Below are 22,174 nucleotides of genomic sequence, written 5' to 3' on the forward strand. Positions count from 1 at the left end.
TGCCATTTAAAAGGTTGATTTCTTTTGGTGGCTGCTACGCTGGCTTGGACCAGAGGAGGGCATTGAGACCATCGCAAAGGCCTATGATAGATAGCCTCGACTGTGGCTCAGACCATGAGCTTCTTGTTGCAAAGTTTAGAATTAAACTGAAGAAAGTAGGGAAAAGCACTAGGCCACTCAGGTATGAATTAAATCATATCCCTGTTGAATATACAGTAGAGGTGACAAATAGATTTAAGGAATTAGATCTGATAGACAGAGTGCCTGAAGAACTATGGACAGAGGTTCGCAACATTGTACAACAGGTAGCAACCAAAACCATCCCAAAGAAAAAGAAATGCAAGAAAGCAAAATGGCTGTCTGAGGAAGCTTTGCAAATAGCTGAGGAAAGGAGGGAAGCGAAAGGCAAGGGAGAAAAAGAAAGATACGCCCAATTGAATGCAGAATTCCAGAGAATAGCTCGAAGAGATAAGAATGCCTTCTTAAATGAACAGTGCAAAGAAATAGAAGAAAACAATAGAATAGGGAGGACCAGAGATCTTTTCAAGAAAATTGGAGAGATGAAGGGAACGTTCAAAAATGCAAAAATGGGCATGATAAAGGACCAAAATGGCAGGGAGCTAACAGAGGCAGAAGAGATTAAGAAGAGATGGCAAAATTACACAGAAGAACTATACAAGAATGAGCTTAACGTCCCTGATAATCACAATGAGGTGGTCACTGACCTCGAGCCAGACATCCTAGAATGTGAAGTGAAGTGGGCCTTAGATAAGCTGAACAACAACAAAGCTAGTGGAGGTGACAGTATTCCAGCTGAGCTATTCAAAATCTTAAAAGACGACTTCCGGTGGCGTCGCGGCGCCGAAGACAGCCTTCCCGGGCTGCCCGCGGCTCAGCTGTTTGTTTTTTCGCCCGTAACAGCGCCGAACAGCTGTTCGGGCGAAATTGAAGCCCCCTCCTCGGGAGAAGAGGAGGGGGTGAGGCCCCAGGTAGGGGTTGAGTTCTCCGAGGCCGCCTGAGCTCGGAGCTTGGGCGGCTGAAGGATTGAACTCCCCCGAAGCCTGGGTTGCTCCCAGCTGGCCGGCGTGTCTGCTCTGAACTTTTTGGAGCAGAGCCAGGCGTCTGCGAACCATCCCTGCCTGAAGAAAGGACTATGATTTAAAGGAGCAGGCAGAGCGATACAAGAGATAAAGGTGAAGAGGCTTATTTTATTATACTCTCTAACTACTTGAACTTTTTAAACTCTAAGTGAAAGTGCGTCATATTTGAGGATTAAAAGATGGCGGCGAAACCTCCCCCTAAAACTCTTCGGAGTGGTGGATCCTCGCCAGTGCAACAATCATCTTTACAGGCGTTGCACCCTTCTGAAGCGCTGACAGCGAAGGAGTTTCGAGATGCTGTGGATAAACTTTTGGACTCAATTAATCAATCAATGGCTGACAAATTTGCGCAGATGGAGGAGAAATTGGAGAAACTGGAGGAGAGAATGGAAGAGAGGATGGAACAGAAGCTCAGCGTGATGAAGGTAGACATTTTGTCTTCAGTGCATAAAGTGGCGGAATGTGTGGAAGAATTAGATGAAAAGATGGATGATTTGGCTCAAAGGAATGCTATATTAGAAGTTAAAGTAAGAGAGAATGAAAATGTAAGAGACAAACTGGAGAAGGACTTAAGCTTAGCCCAATTTTACCAGATGCAGTTTGCTGTCAGAATCAGAGGCTTAAAAGAGGATACTAAAGAAGATTTGAAGCAGCTGATCTCTGAGGCTTTTGAAGAAGTATTAAACCTGCCAGCATCTGAAATAAGAGCAGCTATGGATAAAGTGTTTCGGGTGAATTCATGGATTGCCAGACAGAGGAAGTTGCCTAGAGATGTGGTGGTTTATTTTGCAAAAAGAGAGATCAGAGATCAAATTATACAAGCTGCCTATGATGTTAAAGTGGTGATTGCTGAACAAGAAGTTTTGGTTTTAAAAGAAATTCCTCCAAGGATTTTAAGGGGAAGGAAGGATTACACATTCCTCGTGCATGAGCTCAAGCAAAGAGATATAAGGTTCAGATGGGAGATTCCTCAGGGGCTGATGGTGATGCATGAAGGTAAAAGGTACCGGTTGATTACTGTGAAGCAAGCGCGTGATTTCTACAATAATGTCCTAAAAGCAACCCCATTAACGCTCCTGGAAGCTGGAAAAGGATCTGGAGAAGAAGAACAACAAGAGGAGGAAACAGAGGAAAGTGGCGTGGGAGGAGATCAAGTTACAACTTCTTTGGATGATCCTAGAGAGCAAAGAGTGACGCGTGCTGCTTTAAAACGAGCAAAGAAAATAATAGAACAAGATCAGCAAAAGTCTTCAGTTTCTTCGCAACGTACATACAGTCAAGCTGTGGGAGGGGCACGGCCTAAAGAAGTTAGTCCTATCAAGGCTGTGGTCCAAGGGCTTCTGGATGATATGCATGGCAACTAAATTTTTAACTTGGAATGTTAATGGACTAAATTCACCGCAGAAGAGGAAGAAAGTTTTTCAATATTTAAAGCAATTTAAGATAGATGTTATATGCTTGCAAGAAACGCATATTAGAGTTTTGGATCAAAAGTATTTACTGAACTCGAGACTGGGTACGCATTTTGTTGCCTCTGCAGAGAATAAGAAAAATGGAGTAGTTGTTTATGTTAAAAGTGCCTTAACAGCAGACTTAATTGAAGCAGATAAGCATGGAAGATATGTTATGATTGAGCTGCTCTTAGAAGGTAAAAAGATGCTTCTAGTTGGACTATATGCACCTAACCAACAACAAGCTGATTTTTTTAGCTTACTTCATACAAAGCTTACCCAGTTGGATTATAAATCTTTTATTATTATGGGAGATTGGAATGGTGTTCTGGATGTACACTTGGATAAAGCTGGAGCTTTTAAGCGTATTCCAAGCCACGCCAGACTGCCTAAAACTTTTTTTGAATTGAAGGATGATCTCGAATTGCGAGATATCTGGCGGGAGAGGCACCTGCAGGAGAAGGATTATACTTTTTACTCTGACAGACACCAATCTTTCTCAAGGATTGATTTTATTTTGTTGACTAATGATTTCTTTTTGAGAACTAAAAAAGTGAAGATATGTGCAAGAACTATTTCAGACCACAGTCCAGTTTGGTTGGAGATTGATAAGGAGAAAAGAGACAGGCGCTCGTGGCGCGTAAATGAGAACTTGTTTAGAGATCAGAGAAATGTGGAAGAATGTAAACAGCGGATGAAGGATTTTTTTGAGATTAATATGAATAAGGGTACCTCTATGGATATGGTTTGGGATGCTAGTAAGGCCTATATGAGAGGTGTGTTGATATATATGAATAATAGACGTAGACGTGTAGTGGAAACCAGAAGGAAAGAACTGGAGAATGAAATAAAGGAAAAAGAAAGGGCTTTGATTTTGAATCCAGGGGACGTGAAGATTAAAGAGGCTATTAGGCTGTTAAGAGGACAATTTGATAAATTAATGGCAGACCAAGTGGCAACCAATCTGCGGTTTGCTAGGCATAATACTTTTTGCAACGCTAATAAACCAGGCAGATGGTTAGCCTATAGACTGAGGAAGAAACAAAGGGCCTCTAATATAGACAAGATTGAATATAAAGGAAGGGTCGTGTTTCAACAGAATCTTATTAAGGATGCTTTTGTGGATTTTTATTCGAAATTATATACCAAAGAGGAAATTGAGGTAAAAGACATTGATAAATATTTGGAGAATGCTAATATTCCGGTCCTTACGCAAGCACAAAGAGAGGGGATTAACCAACTGATCACAGAAGAAGAAATCCTTACAGCAATTAAGGATTTGAAGGTTGATAAGGCGCCCGGTACAGATGGCTTGTCTGCGGCTTTTTATAAAAATTTACAATTTGAGATGATAAAACCGTTAAAGGAACTGTTCCAGACAATCCAGAGGGGGGGAAAGGTGCCACCGTCTTGGAGAACAGCTTTTATCTCATTGATTCCGAAGGAAGATCAGGATGCTACTCAAGTTAAAAATTACAGACCGATTTCGCTTTTAAATACAGATTATAAGATATTTGCTAAGGTTTTGGCTAATAGACTGATGAGGGTTCTGCAACAGGTGATTCATGGGGATCAAACGGGGTTTATTAGTGGTAGGCAAATGAAAAATAATGTTAGACATATAGTTGATGTGTTAGAGTATTTGGAAAGGCACAACCAGATCTCTGCAGCGCTAATCTTTTTAGATGCTGAAAAGGCTTTTGATCAATTGAATTGGCAATTTCTGTTGAGAATGTTAGATAAAATGGATTTTGGGGAAAATTTCTTACAGCCGATTAGGGCATTATATCAAAAGCAAACTGCCCGAATCATAGTTAACAATAGTCTGACGGCAGTATGTAATATTGAGAAGGGTACAAGGCAAGGATGTCCGTTATCGCCCTTGTTATTTGTATTAACTTTAGAGATATTATTGAACAAGATTCGGAATTCGGAAAAAATTAAGGGGATACAAGTTGGAGATCAGGACTATAGATTGAGAGCATTTGCAGATGATCTGGTTGTTACGGTGACCCAGCCAGAGAACTCTGTTGTGGACCTGATAGAGATAATAACACAATATGGCAAGGTTTCTGGATTTAAAGTAAACATACAGAAAACTAAAATTTTGGCTAGAAACATGACAGTTTCACAGAAGGCCTTCTTGGAAGGATTAACTGGATTTGAGATTGTTAAAAGGGTTAAATATCTGGGGGTAATTTTGTCGCCCTCGAATACAAAGCTATATAAAAATAATTATGAAAAATTGTGGGGGAAAATTCAAAAAGAATTGGAGAGTTGGCAAAAATTACAATTGACTTTGTTGGGACGGATTGCAGCAGTGAAAATGAATGTCCTGCCCAAATTTTTATTTTTATTTCAAATGATACCGATTCTTAAGAAAGACTCTAATTTGGAGGAATGGCAGCGTGGTATCAATAAATTTGTGTGGGCAGGGAAAAAGCCACGAGTTAAACTTAAGATTATGCAGGATATTCGTGAGAGAGGTGGCCTTAAATTGCCTAATTTTAAATTATATTATGAAGCTGCTGCATTAGTAGGAATAAGTGATTGGATCAATTTGACGCAATCGAGGTTATTAAATCTTGAGGGCCATGATTTGTTGTTTGGCTGGCATGCATATTTGTTGTATGATAAGAAGGTAGGTACTGTGTTTAGGACGCATATTTTAAGACAGGCATTGCTGAGAGTTTGGAAGAAGTATAGACATAAGCTAAGTTGTAAGATACCATTGTGGGCAATTCCAAAACACGCAATAGAAAATATACATGCTGGTTTCAAACACGATGAGACTACCTACAAGGAAATTTTAAGTTTGGAAAGGAATGTTTGGTGCTTGAAATCATATAGCCTCTTGCGAGAAGAGAAGGTTGTTCAAACATGGTTTCAATATACTCAGTTACGGGCCAGGTGGAAAGAAGACCAGAAAATTGGATTTGCAACGATTGATGAAAATCTGATAAAGCAAATTAGAAATCAGGGACCTGCACATATTAAACGGATATATCTTGCATTGATAGAGATTGATTCAGAAACAGAGCTTGTTAAGGACTGTATGATAAAATGGGCCCAAAATATCCAGGAAGTTATTACAATGGACATGTGGGAGAAGATCTGGGTGAGGAATGTGAAATTTACTCAAGCTCAAAATTTAAGAGAGAATTTTTATAAGATGTTTTATAGATGGCATTTAGATCCTAAAAAGCTTGCAAGTATGTATCCGAATTATCAGCCTAAGTGTTGGAGGTGCGGGGTTGAAGATGCAACATATTTTCACATATGGTGGACATGTAAAAAGGTTAAGGCCTTTTGGATTAAAATTTGGTGGAATATACAGAAGATCTTTAAAAGGAGGATAAAGTTTTGTCCGCAATTTTTTTTGTTGGGAATAATTGTTGATGCTACAGTGGTGGACTCCAAGTTGATGCTGAATTTAGTCACGGCAGCAAGACTTTTGATAGGACAATATTGGAAGAAAGAGGAGCTGCCGACTATAGAAGAATGGACTTTAAAGGTTTCCGACCTGGCAGAGATGGCGAAGATATCGGCTTATTTGAAAGATCACTCGCAAGAACGTTATATTATGGAATGGAGAAAGTGGATTGAGTTTATCCAGAATAAGTATAGGGTTAAGAAGTTTTATCTAGCATTCGAATAAGTCTTCTTTCGTGTTTTCTTTTCTTTTCCTATTTTTTTTTTTTTATATATATTTAATAATGTTAAGTTTTGTTTGTTCTTATATAAGTTAGAGAGTGATGGTTTTTAGAATTTATGGTTGTTAGTATATGGTTGCTTATGATTGCTTTTATATATATATACCTTGTATTTAGCTCTGGGAAGTCCGGGGGGGGAGGGGGGTGGGGGGGAGGGAGGGGAGGGAAGAGGGAGGGGGGAAGGGGGGAGGTAAGGGGGGAGGGAAGAGGTAGGGGGGAGGTAGGGAGGGGAGGGTGGAGGGGGATGGGGGTCTTTAATGGAAAATTGTACTGTAAAACTTTTCAATAAAAAAAAAAAAAAATCTTAAAAGACGATGCAGTAAAAGTGCTACACTCAATTTGCCAGCAAATTTGGAAAACTCAACAGTGGCCACAGGATTGGAAAAGATCAGTTTACATTCCAATTCCAAAGAAAGGCAGTGCCAAAGAATGTTCAAACTATCGCACCATTGCACTCATTTCTCATGCTAGTAAAGTTATGCTTAAAATCCTACAAGCTAGACTCCAGCAGTATGTGGATCGAGAACTACCAGAAGTACAGGCAGGATTTCGAAGAGGCAGAGGAACTAGAGATCAAATTGCCAACATACACTGCATCATGGAGAAAGCTAGGGAGTTCCAGAAAAACATCTACTTCTGCTTCATTGACTATGCTAAAGCCTTTGATTGTGTGGATCATAACAAACTGTGGCAAGTCCTTAAAGAGATGGGAGTACCAGACCATCTTACTTGTCTCTTGAGAAACCTATATGCGGGCCAAGAAGCAACAGTGAGAACTGGACACGGAGCCACTGATTGGTTCAAAATTGGGAAAGGAGTCCAGCAAGGCTGTATACTGTCACCCTGCCTATTTAACTTATATGCAGAGCACATCATGAGAAAGGCAGGGCTAGATGAATCAAAAGTTGGAATTAAGATTGCTGGAAGAAATATCAACAACCTAAGATATGCAGATGATACCACTCTAATGGCAGAAAGTGAAGAGGAACTGAAGAGTCTCTTGTTGCGAGTGAAGAAGGAGAGTGCAAAAGTTGGGTTGAAACTAAACATTAAGAAAACCAAGATCATGGCATCCGGCCCTCTCAATTCCTGGCAAATAGATGGGGAAGAAATGGAGGTAGTGACAGATTTTATTTTCCTGGGCTCCAAGATCACTGCAGATGGGGACTGTAGCCAAGAAATTAAAAGACGCTTGCTCCTGGGGAGGAAAGCCATGGCAAATCTAGACAGCACACTAAAACGCAGAGACATCACCCTGGCAACAAAAGTGTGTATAGTCAAGGCTGTGGTCTTCCCAGTTGCAATGTATGGCAGTGAAAGCTGGACCATAAGAAAGGCTGAGCTCCAAAGAATTGAGGCCTTTGAAGTATGGTGCTGGAGAAGACTCCTGCGAGTTCCTTGGACTGCAAGGCGATCAAACCGGTCAGTCCTAGAGGACTGACTGCTCTTTAGAAGGCCAGATCCTGAAGCTGAAACTCAAATCCTTTGGCCACCTCATGAGAAGGAAGGACTCACTGGACAAGAGCCTCATGCTGGGAAAGGTGGAGGGCAAGAGAAGAAGGGGACGACAGAGAATGAGGTGGCTGGATGGAGTTACTGAAGCAGTAGGCGTGAGCTTAAATGGACTCCAGAAGATGGTAGAGGACAGGAAATCCTGGAGGAACGTTGTCCATAGGGTCGTGATGGGTCGGACACGACTTCGCAACTAACAACAACAAGATAGCCTCAATGCTAATGCTATGGGACGTGAAACTGTGCCATCCTGTGGTCAAAGAGGGAATTGCGGCCGCCAGAAGAAAGAAACCTTTTTAATAGCGTTTTCAATCTAAGTTGTTGATCGGACGTGGTCCGCCGTGCCCATAAGGTCGCCGCGGAAGGAAGTTGCAGGATGACTAAGAAGGATGGACCAGAAGGCGGCCATGATGGAAAGGTCGTTTTTTCCAAAGGCCCAGGGGGACGGCCGATTTAATCAGACAGGAAGTCCGCCATGCCGAGAAGGTCTTTGTGAAAGGGAAGCTAGGGGAATGATTAAGAAGGGTGACCGGAAGTGAGCCATGATGGAAAGGTCTTGTTTCAAAGATCCTGGGGGGACGGAAGTCCGCCATGCGGAGAAGGTCTCTCGGAGATTACTCGTAAGGAAACAGCCGGCGGACATGCGCAGAAAGCCTAAACCTTAAACGGCTCGTCCTTTTCGGAGGAGCGTAGAGTGGCGACGGTTTGGCTGACGCTCTGCGCTTTGGGGTTCCGCTTCTCAGTGTCCCGATCCTAAGCAAAAGCCTACGACGACCGCAATGTTAATGCGATGGGACGGGAATGATGGTGAAGACCATGAATGCAGGGTGGGTTTCTTTAGCCTAAGGAAGGGAGGAGGAGGCGGGGGGAAGTGACTCAAAAGTTCTGCCACATAGAGAAAATGGACTATGAATAAGAGGAGATTTAGGCTGAGAAAATAATAATAATAATAATAATTTAATAATAATAATAATAATAATAATAATAATAATAATAATAATAATAATAATAATAATAATAATAATAATAATAATAATAATAATAATAATTTACCCTTGTAACAATACTTTGCTCTACTCTAGATGATGGAGAGAATATTTTAATAACCTTTTATGTTCTGGTGTTGCAGAATCAAGAGACTCAGACCCCGGAATCAAAAGAAGTTTGTTTTATTTTGCACAAAAGGTTCAGAGCAAAAAGCAATATCAATGTCTGAACACGTTTTCAGGGAAAAGCAAGTACCTATATAGTCTTCAAAAGTAGCAGAACACGGAAATGTAACTTATGAGCATTGATTGGTTACTTGAATTACAGCCCCCAACTCCCCCTTGTTGCTATGTCGAATTTAGCTAAATATCTTGCAACCTTTTCTGATCGAGGTCACAGGTTCCTTGTAGAAGTGCTTAAGTGTCCGGCACCATGTTTGTGTTTAGCTACAAACGAGACATATGTGGTTAGATGCAGTGTTTTTTTTGTCATAGAATGCTCAGAATGGAGTTCTGGCACCTTTTTTTGGATGGAACCTTGTAGGGTAGGCATAACATGTGTGAGTTCTGGCACCTTTTTCTTTTACAAAAAAAGCACTGGTTAGATGTATCACAGCTCTATGCTTGACTAAATAGGTGTGAGAGACAGATGAACTGTGGTTTGGCATTTTCCATTTCCTTGTTCTTTCTGACTAATACACACGTTTTCTTTATGCCTCACTTTTATGTCCTGCTTTCACTTTATGTCCTGTCTCACTTTATGTCCTGCCACATTGGGGGGAAATAACACCTCTGAGTTAAATTTCTCCTGTCTATATGGAATGGATTTGCCTTGCATCTTTCCCTTCCAACCCCTTTAAAGCACCCTCATCTCTGCTACAGCAATTTGTAGTTCTTGTTTCTGGATGCACACCTTCACCGAATATTTTGCAGCTAAGATACCCATGTGCTTCAATCATTATCATGCATCAGTTTTTACACAGAACTATACAATTAAAATGTTTAGTCACAATGTGTATCCCTTTGCTTACCATTCATCCATTCTGGGAAAACTCTACAATTTCTTTGAAGACCCGTTTGTTTCTTTTCCTCTTCATCCGTCATTTTGCAATGCCTGGTTCCTAAATCTAGGATTTTCAGTGAGTGGTAGACATCTTCAATCTCCGAAGAATTCCTGGCAGAATCTCACTTTTTAGTTCTTTAGATACCATTTTGTTTTGCCATTATCATCCATAAAAATACCCAGTCTTCAGAAAGATAACCAGCTGAAGATAAAGAAGTGGCAGTTAATTCCTGAACAATACAAATTTGGAGAAAACAATGCATTTTATCACCAGATAAGAAAGTGGAGGAAAGATTATGATGCAGCAGGAGGCAGATAACAGGAGCCATCAAAAACAATGATAACTAGCATATGAAAACACCGGCAGGCTTTGTAATGGCCTTGAGGGCAAGGCAGTTCAACCTTCCCTGGTGTGAGAACTGCCCTACTGTTTTACAGGTAATCCTTGCCGTATGACCACAATTGACCCCAGATTTCTGTTTCTAAGCGAGACAGTTGTTGAGTTTTGCCCCATTTTACGACCTTTCCGGCCATAGTGAGGACAATTAACCAGTGGAACAGCTTTTGCCTTCAGAAATTGTGGGTGCTCCATCACTGGAGGTTTTTAAGAAGTGGCTAGATAGTCACTTGTCTGAGATGGTAGAGGCTCTCCTGCTTGAGCCGGGGGGGGGGGGCTGGACTAGAAGACCTCCAAGGTCCCTTCCAGCTCTATTCTATTTGCTGCTGTTCTGCCCTTTGGAGGCTTCGCTCCTCAGTCGCCCCAGGCGGGGCTGTTGTTTGCTGGAGTTTTATGCTCAGCTCCAGCCATTCCTGGAGCACATTCCATTCTGCCTCCCCTTTTCCCCTCCCGTGTGTGTGTGTGTGTGTGTGTGTGTGTGTGCGCAAGTGTGTGTGCGCACGCAAGTCCCCTTTTCCTCCTTACCTGTCCATCAGTGTTGCCTCCTGGCGTCTGCCCAGACAAGTCAAGACAACCAGTTGCCGGCCCCTTCCTGGGGCCGAGAGGTGGGCACGGCTGGCTTGGTGGCCATGGTGGGACTCATGACCTGCCCAGAGTCTGGCCTCATGCTCCGACCGAACCAGCTCGTGATCGACCTCATAACTGTTTTATCTTCATCATAAAACAAGTGTCCTCCTGGAATCCCCCCTCCCTTCCTCTGGCCAGCTCCTCCGGCCATTGTTTCTCTTCCGAGCTGTTCTTGACCGGTCCCCCCAGCACATGGGGGGGGGGTCTGGTGCCCAGGCACCCTCCCTCCTGAGAGTGGTCGGTTGGGGCAGTTTCCTTTCCACTGGGGCGGGGGGAGCCCCCTCGTGGATAATCTTTTGGCCTATCTTTTCTACCCTTTCTCTGGGAAACCCACATTCCCCGGTTTCTTCAGCCAGACGTTTCAATTCTTGCACGGTTCGTCACATCATTCTCGGTGCTCCCCCCAATCCCACAACTGTCCTTCACAAATCTTCATTACCCAAAAACTCCATAGCAGGATAGAGTTATAGAATCAGAACATGGTTCTCAAATCAATACAAAATTCTAAATCGCTTTCCTTAAATAGGCTTCATGAGCTACATTTTCTCTGAGTTAACAACTGCAACAATGGGCTGAATGTTTTGAGGCCGAAACCATGTTAGAAACTAACCCTTAATGATAACCCTAACCCTAACCCTTAAACCCAACCCAAACTAACCTTAACCATAACTCTAGCCTTCACCCTAACCCTAACCCTCACCCTTAAACCTAACCACTTTTTTCAGCACTTTTGCCCATATCTCAGCATGCTACGTTTGTTTGAAAAAAAATTATTGTCACCACGTAAATTGTAACTACATTATATGTAATGTTTTTCTGTTAATTAGCAAACTGCAGCTCATAATATTCCTTCTGTTTTTTTTTTTGCCTTTACAAACATTTTCTCACAAAAATACATATGTAGAATACTTATTTATTTTGGAAGGCAGCCAAAAAAGAGTAAAGAGCAGGGCTTGGGCTTCAGTCATTCTGCTTCATCCAAGGACCTTCTTTTTCATCCCATCAAACGAGCTGGGTGGGGCTGCCAGGTGAGGCCACCAAATGGTTCCAAAATTAAAAGCCTCATATTTCTATTCTGCCCTCCTCCACTTAAAACGGTTTTGAATAAGAGAAATAATTTGGACAGTATGTACCCTTTCCCTAAACATTCCCAGCAGACTCAGCAGAGCAACCCCACAAGAAGAGCCTCACGTAGGAGGGAGGCAAAGGAGAAGCGGTGGCCCATCGTGGCCTTGGGCAGCTCAGGTTCGGAGGCCCCCGCCAGGAAGCAGGGAAAGGCAGATAAGCATCGCTGCCTCAAGCCTCCTTAGCTCGCTCATTTCCAGTCCATTCCTGGTAGAAGCACCAAGTTCACACTTATGTAGCGATGATAAGCATCTCCATTCCTCTCCTGCAGTGGGAACAGGGCAGGCCGTAGAGTTGAGGGACAGAATTTCTCTGCTCACTGCTTAGTGCCAGTCTGTGTGGTTTCTCCAGAAGATGAGGCCTTGCTGGCAATCAACCTGGGCAGCCCCAGAGGCCGCTGGGGACACTCTGGCTGACAACAGCTGCACTTCCACCAGCTGGATTGCCGGGCAAATCGCTCAGCAGCAAAGTAGTAAACCAGTGGGTCCAGGCAGGCATTGAGGCTGGTCAGTGCCATAGTGATGCGACGAGCCACATAGGTGCTGCGGACAAGGGTGCAGTCGCCCAGGACCCCCACACGGCCCAACGTGTGAACCAGCTGTACGATGTGATACGGTGCAAAGCAGACCAGGAAAACGCCAAGGACCACCAGCACCGTCCGCAGGGCTTTGCGTTTGGCTGCTCTAGAACTTGCCTGCAAGCCGGGGGAAGTCAGGAGGCGCCAGGCGATCAGAGGGTAGCAGATGCCGATCAGAAGAAGAGGCAGCAGGAAGCCAACCACGGCAGCAAAGATGCTGACGCCCGAGATCCGCCCCTTCCAGGAACTGGAGGAGAAGTTTTCCAAGCATGCGGTGCGGCCATCGGCAAAGGGGCTGGTCAGGGGCCCACGGAGGGCCAGGAACAGGATGGCCGCAATGAGGATCAGCCACACCCCCAAAGCAGCCCCCAGGCGGTAGCGCAACTGCCGGAACTGGAGGTGCTTCAGCGGATGGACCACCGCCACGTAGCGCTCGAGGCAGATGCAGGCCAGGAAGAGGGAGCTGCCATAGAGGTTGGCAAAGAAGAGGCAGCCGGTGATTTTGCAGAGGGCTTCGCCAAAGGTCCAGTCATTATGGCGGGCGTGGTAAGCAATGCGGATGGGCAAGGTGAGCACAAAGAGCAGGTCGAGGGTGGCCAAGTTCACCAGGAAGACATTAGCCGGAGCAGTGGCCGACTTGGTCCGGATGAAGTAGCCCAATACAAAGAGATTCCCCCCCAGGCCGAGCAGGAAGACCAAAGTATAAACTACAGGGAAGAGGACGTACTGGAAGTCTGCCCTCTCCGAGCAGGGAGACGTGTTATTGGAAGGCAGCCCCGAGTGGTTCCATGGCAGCAACTGGAACAGAAAGAAAAGCATTGAGGGTACATTGTATTTCCTCCAACTCAGGACACTTTCCAAGACTGGGCCCCAGTACCTGCAATCCGTTGGCTCTGAGGATTTGGGGGCGGCAAAATCTGAGGAGGGGAGAAATGTAGCCACAGCAGCAGCAGCAGCAGAGAGGCTTCAACCTGGAGAGCTCCCTGATCTCTGGAGCTGAGGGGCCAGCTGAGAGGAGCAGACCAGACAGCGGAGCTGAGTCAACCGGAAAGCTGAAGGGAGGCCTCACCAGAGCAGAGACGAGCACTGAAAGGCGGAGGAGAGAGAGAGCTGGCAGAGGAAACAACCAGAGGCCGGAGAAGCAAAAAAGGGAAGTGAAGGCCACAACGAAGTTTGAGGTCCCAATAGAAAAGGAGGGAAGACCTCAGTAAAGAAAAATAGAAATAAAAAGGAATTGGAGCTCAAAAACTTTAAAAAAAAATAGAGGGAAGAAAAGGACAAATAAAACTAACACAATAGTAAGAAGGTTAAATAAATAACAAGGCAGAAAAACGAGCACAAAGAGGCAGAAAAAGGGATAGGGAGTAAAATAGGCACAATTACCTAGAGCAGAGAAGGAAGGCTAACAGCAGAGCACGCCCACCAACCAAAAAGATGGATTTTCAAATAACAAACTCATGGAACAGGCGACTGATACTATTGCGATACGCAATACGTGTTCCGTATATGTGCTTATGCCCAAAGAAAAACCAAATTATACATGCATTAGATGTAAACTATGTGAACTACTAGAGGAGAAAGTAAGGCACTTAGAGGCAACTCTAGCCAAACTCCAACCTACGAAAGAAAGCTATATCCAAACCGAATCAAATAATGAACAAATAACTCCCACAGGATTTGACCTAGTGATAAACCTTTGGAGGAAGACAAATGGAGGTATGTCACACATAGAAGGAAACACAATAATCAAAGAAAGAAGCAGCAGACATCTGACAAACCTCTACTGTACCATCTAACCCAACCAGAAACAGCCCCTTTAAAACCGAGCAATCAATTTCTCCCCCTAGATGGAAACTCGCAGACCCACAACCTCCCCCTCAAAGAATACATGCAGACATCTAGCAAAGAAACAACAGCAAACATCCCTAAAAGAGTCACATCAACAAACACAGAAAAGCACCAGACTGCAGCCCCCCAAAAAGGAAGGCGAGTGTTGGTAATAGGAGATTCTATCCTCAAAGGAACAGAATTGGCCATCTGCAGACTGGACATGCAATCCAGGTAGGTGTGTTGTCTCCCTGGCGAAAAAAAAAATCGAAGATGTGGCTGAGAACCTAACCAAAACAATTAGGCCCACAGATTACTACCCTTTCCTCCTCCTCCACATTGAGACGAATGACACAACTAAGAACCTGAGTACAATAGAGAGAGATTACAAAACAACTACTCCAGGGGTGTCAAACTGCCGACCCACGGGCTGGACGTGCCATGTGGAAGCTGCCCCCACCCCATTGCTGGCAAGGGCAAAACAGTCCTGATATGTCGCACAATGTCATGTGATGTCACAAGTTTGACATGTCTGAACTAGGCATTGAGTTAAGGAGCTAGGAGCACAAGTAGAGTTCTCATCAGTACTCCCAATGAAAGGCCAACTCCCATTGAGGGGAAAAAGAATTGTAGAAATAAACCACTGGCTAAAGGGTTGGTGTCACTGTTAAATAGGGGGTTCTTTGGTGCAGCGATGAAGATGCCAAGCTGAGTACAGGATAACTCATTGTTTATTTCGTGCTGGAACTGTACCGGGGAAATGTTTGCAACTAGCCGCAACATATAGTGTAGCCCCTAGGCGGCAGCCAATAGGTTTGAATTAACCATTGCCGCCTAGAGATAGCCAATTGCAGCACTGGAGACTTAAAGTCTGGGTTGCTGGAGAGCCATTAGCTGCTCCAGCAACCCACGTGGTGTTTCACAAGAGCCCAGTACATAACAGTCACTAAGAAAACTTTGGTTTCCTGGACCATGGACTGCATTTCCTATGCAAAGAACTCTTGGCAAGGGATGGACTAAACCTCATGAAAACAGGGGAAAATGTACTTGGAAAAAGACAGGCCCAACTCATCAGGAGGGCTTTAAATTAAAATTGAGGGGGAAGATTGACCAATGTTTAGAATCTCTAGAACACAAAATCAGTCATAAATCCCAAGGAAAGAAATCAAACAATGAGGTAGGGAGTGATGACAAAAAAGGAAAAACGCAAACAACAACCAGGAGATGCAGGAAACACACCCATGGGCAGGCATAAAAGTCTTAAATGCTTATATACAAACGCTCAAAGCTTGGGGAACAAACAGGGTGAACTAGAAGCAATAGTTCATGAGGACAGGTATGACGTAGTTGGTATAACAGAAACCTGGTGGACGAAACCCGTGATTGGAATGGACTGATGGATGGATACAAATTGTTCAAAAGAAACAGAATTACAAAAAGAGGAGGGGGAGTTGCACTATAAGAGAACACTATATATCTACAGAAATGCATGTGATCAAAGATAAAATCCCTCCAGAATATAATATACAAAGGGAAAAAAAGTGACATTGCCATAGGTGTATATTGTAGGCCACTCACCCAATCAGAAGAAATAGATGAACTTTTTGCCAACCAGTCAACAAACGTATGTAGGAAACATACCACAATAGTAATGGGAGACTTCAACTATCCAGATATCAACTGGGAGACAAACTGCAGCGAGTGGGAGAGCAAACATATTCCTAACCAACCTAGCTGACAACTTTATCATCTAGAAGTAAAGCCATACTGGACCTAATCCTTACTAATCGAGAAGAAGTGATGAGAGGGAGTTGAACTTGGGCGAAAGTGAGGACGTCATACTGGAACTTAATATAATGCAGACACTAGCAACAGAAAACAACCCAACCAGTGTCTTAAACTTCAGAAGAGCTGATTCTTTACCGGTGTAGACCTAGATTGCCTTAGCAGAGGGACAGAAGGAAGATCATGTGAAGTCTTAGTACCTGTCAGGGCTGCCTCCGCTCAGTCCCTAGGAAAGAAAAACCTTTGGCTCCATAGACTGAGAGAAAGAGTAGTGGAAGCTTGGAACCAACTTCCAACCGCAACTGAGTTTAAACATGTTTGGGATTTTCCTGCAGTCAGTTTCCTGTGTTTCTAAGTAAATTTTGCATTGGGTCTGTCTGGGGCAGTGCAATCCCATCCAGGATTAAGGGTGAGAAATCTCCGGATCCCAAGACTCCACGTATTCACAGCCGATCCACCTTGCCAGGGTTCAGTTGAAGCCTGCTGTCCCCCATCCACACACACACACACCACAGCGCCCCCCCCCAGGCCCCATGAAAGGGCAGTCACAGCATCATCGTGGGTGGAGAGGTACAACTAAGCATCAGCAGCGTATGAACGATATCCACACACACACACACACACACACACACTGGTGTTGCATGATCTCACCTGGTGGCTTCACATAGATGGTAAAAAACAGCAGAGAGTACCCTGGGCCCCCTGGTGCCCCACAGAGGAGCGGCCTTGAGCTGGGCCTCTCGCCCCCTGGAGAGGGGAACTAGCCACTGAGAGAGGAACCTAACCATTGCAACCCTGCATGGGCCAGTCCCAAATCCTGCAGACAAAATGGCTGATGGTATCTAAAGCCACCGAGAGGTCAAGGAGAGCGAGGATGGACCCCATCCTGCTCCTCTCATCAAGGATGATCAACAAGGGACGACCAAGGCTGTCTCTGTCCATAGCCAGGCCGGCACCCTGGCCGGCACCTTGGCTGGCAAGGCTCCAGGCAACCTATTTCATCCAGGATCTTCTGGAGTTGTCAAGCAATCAGTTTTTGGACAAAACTGGACGAAGGCTGTCCTGTGGGGTGAGGGTCTAATGATGGCTTCCACCACCAACCCCTCCTCACATGTTGTATTAATCATTAATCAATAATTGTTGCCACTATTTTCCCTTTGATCAACGCCTCACTTTGTTTTACTCAGGCTAGAAAGAAGATGCTTGCAAAGGGCATGTCTCAACTGGTCCAGATCCAACTAGCCGGAAGAAAGGCCGGCCTTTGCCCTGCCAGCCGCTCTTCCTCCCGTCCAAGCCACGTTACCCTCGGTGCCTATGCAGCCCTTGCCAAAGGAAGTCTGGGGGGGGGGGAAATTAAGAACCATCCTTCTCTTCACATTACCCACAAAATGCAGTTGTTTGGCAACAGACAGGCTTTGTAAGAAGAGCAGCCTGGATGAATCTGAGCAGGAAGGAGGCAACGGGGGTAGACTTTGAACTCAGGGTGGGTCTTTTATAAGGAAGGCACAAGATTGTGCTTCTGCAGATACGACACTGTCATTCAGCCTGGTGAATGAAATCTGTGGACTCAGCAGCGATGCCAAGAGTTTGCAAGGCTTTGATGAAGCCCAGGTGTTTGGGGGAAAAATATGAACAGTTTGGGCTTCACCTGACACAAGGGCCAGCCGTCGCCAGGAAAATGATAAGCAATGTTCAACTTTTGAAGCATCTCCTAAACTTGCAACCTCCCTGAGGAAATTATGGCTGCTGAGGGTCCCCCCGCCCCAGGTACAGAAAAGCAGGAATCCTTAAGCTTGTCAGGCAGCTGCAACAGGGCAGCAGGCACGACCTCTTCAAGTGAAGTAGCAGGGAGACCCAGAGCCCGGTGAATGGGAAAGGGCCAGGGCCTGGGCTGGATCAGACAGCAGCTCTTCCTTGCCCCCGCCCCCCATAAGCTGAAGCTACGAGTCCCCCTTTCCCCGTTAAAGGCTAAACCACACGGGGGTAGGGGGGGCTGCTATAGAGCTTGACAGCAGCACAAAGCTGAGGGGTGATGGAGGGGGGAGGGCTGTTGCAAGAGGACAAAGGGGGCAGGCAGGGGTACAGTTTTTCTTTCCAGCTGTCCAGAGTGCTGAGGACTTTTCCCATCCGAAGAGGAGGGTGGAACGGGGGCAGGTCGGCACCAAAAGTGGCTGGCAGAGATCAAGCCAGGCCTGAAACGCCCATTCCACTCTCTCTTCTCCAAAAAAAATGTGGGGTCCAAGCAGGTGACCCCCATCGTTGGCACCCTCTTTCCCACCTGCCCATACCTGTGGGAGCTCCATGGAGGCTACTGCTTCTGTGGCGGGTGGCTGTGCCAGGACTGCCGGCTGCTCCCCTGGCCTAGCTGTAACCTCTCCCCCAGGTCCCCCCCTTCACACACATTCCGGGAACTCGTTTTGGACCTGCCCCCTTCCAGCTCCAGGAGGGGGAAACCCCAAACAGCTCCCCGGTCAGCCCTTCCCTGTTCTGGCTGCTGTCAGGGGGAGGGCAAAGGGAGAGCTTGGTCCTCCGGGCCCTTCAGATTCTCCCGCCCAAATGCCCGAGTCTGAGGCGGGGTTGGGGGACAGAGACCAACTCAGTAGCAGGACCCCCTTCTCATTCACTCTCCCCCATACACCCCCCACCCCGTTCAGTTCCGCAAGCCAGAAATGCCCAGAATTGCGCAAGAGCTCCCTGCCCACTCAGAACTTCTCTCCTTGGGCTAAAAGAGGGAAGTCCCGAACAAGCAGCAGGGAGGAAAGAAGGAAGGAAGGAAATAAGACACATCAGCAATATCAGCACCACTGGCCTTTTTCCTCCCCATCTACTCGCACACACGCACGCACACACACAGACAGACTTCTTTGTGTTCCTTTGACTTCCCTTCTCATGTATGCAACTTAGAACTCCTGATTTTTTCCCCAAACAAAACTGGGTAGAAAATGGTCATACTCAAACTATGGATTTTAGGAAGGCAAATTTTAATAAACTAAGCGAAACAGTAAATGATATTCTGAGAAAAAAAAACTTAAGAGAGCAAAGGTTTCGTAGCCAGTTGAGACTTTTGGAACAGGGAGTTAAGGATGGCATCACATCAGAAGAAAATCGTCTAAAGAAGGTAAAGCAGCTTCCCAGAAGGAAACTGGGACGAAGGAGAGATGCTTAATGAAAGTGGGAGGGAGGCCCTACAAAAAAGCCATCTGCAGGGCCTCTGCCCAGGAGTGTCTGCACGGGGCCAGGAAGGCCAAGGTAGAAAATGAGCAAAGGTTGGCGAGAGAGGCAAACTTTAGGAAGACAAATTCCTAGCAAGAAAACGTGCATGGAGGCGATGGGCCTATGGCTGATTTTATATGGCAAAATTTGAGTAAGTGGCCAGGAGAAACCAGGAGGACTCAAATGCTGTTCTGTCTCTGTGGAAATGGTGATTTCGGGAGCAGGGCAGGGAGGAAGACAAAGAGGATGTGCAGCTCAGTAAAGATGCGGCAAGGGTCTTCTTGCCAAGGCAGATGCCATCAAGCCCCCTGACCCCAAAGAAACCCTCCCCGGAAGATGGAAGGAGCTGACAAAAGGGTCAATTTTACCCAGGCAAAATTGCTCGGATCCGTTCTGAGTTAGATTCCAAGCAGAGTGCAGATCCCCTGGAGGGGACAGGCTTGCCCTGTTTTATCTGAAAATGGTTCAGTCCTGACAGACCAGAAGTGGACCAGACTCTCAGGCATTTTAAGTGCAGCCAATCCTCCTGGCTGGTCAGGGCGACCCAGGAGGGGACCCTGGGTAAGTCCGAAGGATCGTGTATTCCCAGCACCCTTTAAAGAGGCACAGCTACACCCCCTTCTCAAGAAGCCTTGCCTGTACCCACCTGGCCATTCTGGATAGTTGTCACTCAGCCTCTCGCCTCCCCTTTCTAGGGAATGAGATGATCTGCAGTTCCATGGGATGAGATGATCTGCATCCCTTCCAGACAGGTTTCAGACCCAGAAGCGGGAGAGTAGCAATACTGGTCAAACCTCTGGATGATCTCTGGTGCGAATAAGAAGGCAGTATCTCTATCCTTATAAGGGACGTGGTGGCTTAGTGGGTTAGGACGCTGAGCTTGTCGACCAGATGGTCGGCAGTTTGGCGGGTCGAATCCCGAGTGCCGCGTAACAGAGTGAGCACCTGTTACTCGTCCCAGCTTCTGCCAACCTAGCAGTTCGAAAGCATGTAAAAATGCAAGTAGAAAAATAGGGACCACTACGGTGGGAAGGTAACAGCGTTCCGTGTGCCTTTGGCGTCTAGTCATGCCGGCCACATGACCACGGAGACGTCCTCGGACAAGCGCTGGCTCTTCGGCTTTGAAACGGAGATGAGCACCGGCCCCTAGAGTCGGAAACGACTAGCACGCATGTGCGGGGGAACCTTTACCTTTCCCTTTTATCTCTATCCTGGCCCTTCTTTGTGGCTTGGCAGCCGCCTTCAATACCATCAACCATGTTGGTTTTTTTTGGGGGGGGCGGCTTTGGGAGCTGGGGGCAGGTGCCAGTTTTGTGCTGGTCCGCCTCCTCCCCCTGAGGCTGGTCTCAGTTGATGGGGAGCGGGAGGTGCTGCCCACGGCCCAAGCTCTTCTGTGGGCTGCAGGGGACTCACTGCTCTCTCCGCTCCTTTTGAACATCTCCATGACCCCTCTGGGCAAGGCCATCCCTCAGCCTCAGGATGCAGAGGGTGCCCCACTGTGCACCCCTGTCCCTGGCGAACAAAGGGATGCGTTTGGAGGCTCTGGGGGCTGGATGTGGTGGGTCAGGCCTCCCACTAAGATGGAAGGGCTGTGGGTGGGGCCTTCTTCTGTTTCTGGAGGCTCGCCGTCCCTGGTTCTGAACGGGATTGCACTGCCCCAGACGGATCAGGTGTGCGACCTGGGGGACTTCCTGGACTCACAACTCCCTCTTGGGGAGCAGGTGTCAGTTATGGCTTGGATGGCCTTTGCTCAGCTTCATGCTGTGTGTCAGTTATGCCTGGACTGAGAGGCTCTTCTTTCTGTCCTCACTCCTGCCCTGATCACCTCCTGTATAGATTGCTGCAATGTGGCTGCCCTTGAAGAGAATCCAGAACTTGCAGCTGGTGTCAGAGGCAGCAGCAGGAGCAGCTTTGGGCACCCCCAGAATGGCAAAATGTATATAGAATTCCTCTGCTATGCAAGGAGCCTTGGGGTCAGTACGCTTCCAGGTTCCCATTCAAGGTGTTGGTTATTACCTTTAAAGACCTTAATTTCATGGGACCAAGTGACCTGGGGTCTTATCTCTATCTCACAGACCTACCTCATCTGGTCAAACAAGGAGTTAAGTAGTGGGCCCTGTTGTTTAAAGAATTTTGGCTGGTAAAATCTGGAAAGAGAGCCTTCTCCACTGCTGCTCCTGCTCTAGGGAATACCTTGCTTCCTATCTGGCTCTAAAAACCAAGAATGAATTTATTGAAGAGCAGAACCACAAGACAGGAGGCTCTGGAGCAGCTGATAACATGTTGCTGGAAGTGGTGCGTTTCTATACCTTCTGGGGCTTTTGGGGTTGTTTCCTGTTCCTATTGAAGGCTTTGTATTTCCTGTGTCATGTACCTTGAGTCTGAGTGTGCCCTTTTGGTATTGGTGGGTTAATCCTATTATGTTTCCTGTCTGTAGAGTTTGGGTGGGGTCTTTGTCTTTCTAATCTCTTCAGTTTCTAACTTCCTGGCTCCAGTTTGCATTTTTAAAAGCTGGCCTCTGCCCAGTTTCTACTTGGGGGAGTGGGCTGGTTTCTGTCTTTTTAAAGATTGTGCTGCCACCACGTGGCCGTTTTGGGGAAATTACAATGTAGGCAGCCAGAATCTCTCCTACCCTATGATGTATTTCCTCTCCCCTCCCCTTTTCTGGGATGGACTTCCTCCTTCTTGGTCCCTAGAGACTCTCATCCTCCATAACCAGCAGACATGTGACAGCAGACATGTGCTCCAGATTCATGTGCAGGCGCTGTGAGTTATTACCAACTTCTGACCTTGGAATA

The 22,174-nt window shown here is 46.1% G+C and overlaps 1 protein-coding gene across 1 annotated transcript; it reads right to left on the reverse strand.

The window, feature by feature from the left end:
* Positions 1–12,075: 12,075 nt before the first annotated feature.
* LOC310637289 (lysophosphatidic acid receptor 6-like) lies at positions 12,076–18,513 on the reverse strand. Its single transcript, XM_083357639.1, has 2 exons — positions 18,452–18,513; positions 12,076–13,349 (listed from the first exon to the last, which is right to left on the reverse strand). The coding sequence occupies exons 1-2, from the start codon at positions 18,464–18,466 to the stop codon at positions 12,291–12,293; spliced, it is 1,074 nt and encodes a 357-aa protein (XP_083213765.1). The 5' UTR covers positions 18,467–18,513; the 3' UTR covers positions 12,076–12,290.
* Positions 18,514–22,174: the final 3,661 nt, after the last annotated feature.

Source organism: Vipera ursinii (genome assembly GCF_947247035.1).
Source record: "Vipera ursinii genome assembly, chromosome: 3".
Taxonomy (NCBI): Eukaryota; Metazoa; Chordata; class Lepidosauria; order Squamata; family Viperidae; genus Vipera; species Vipera ursinii.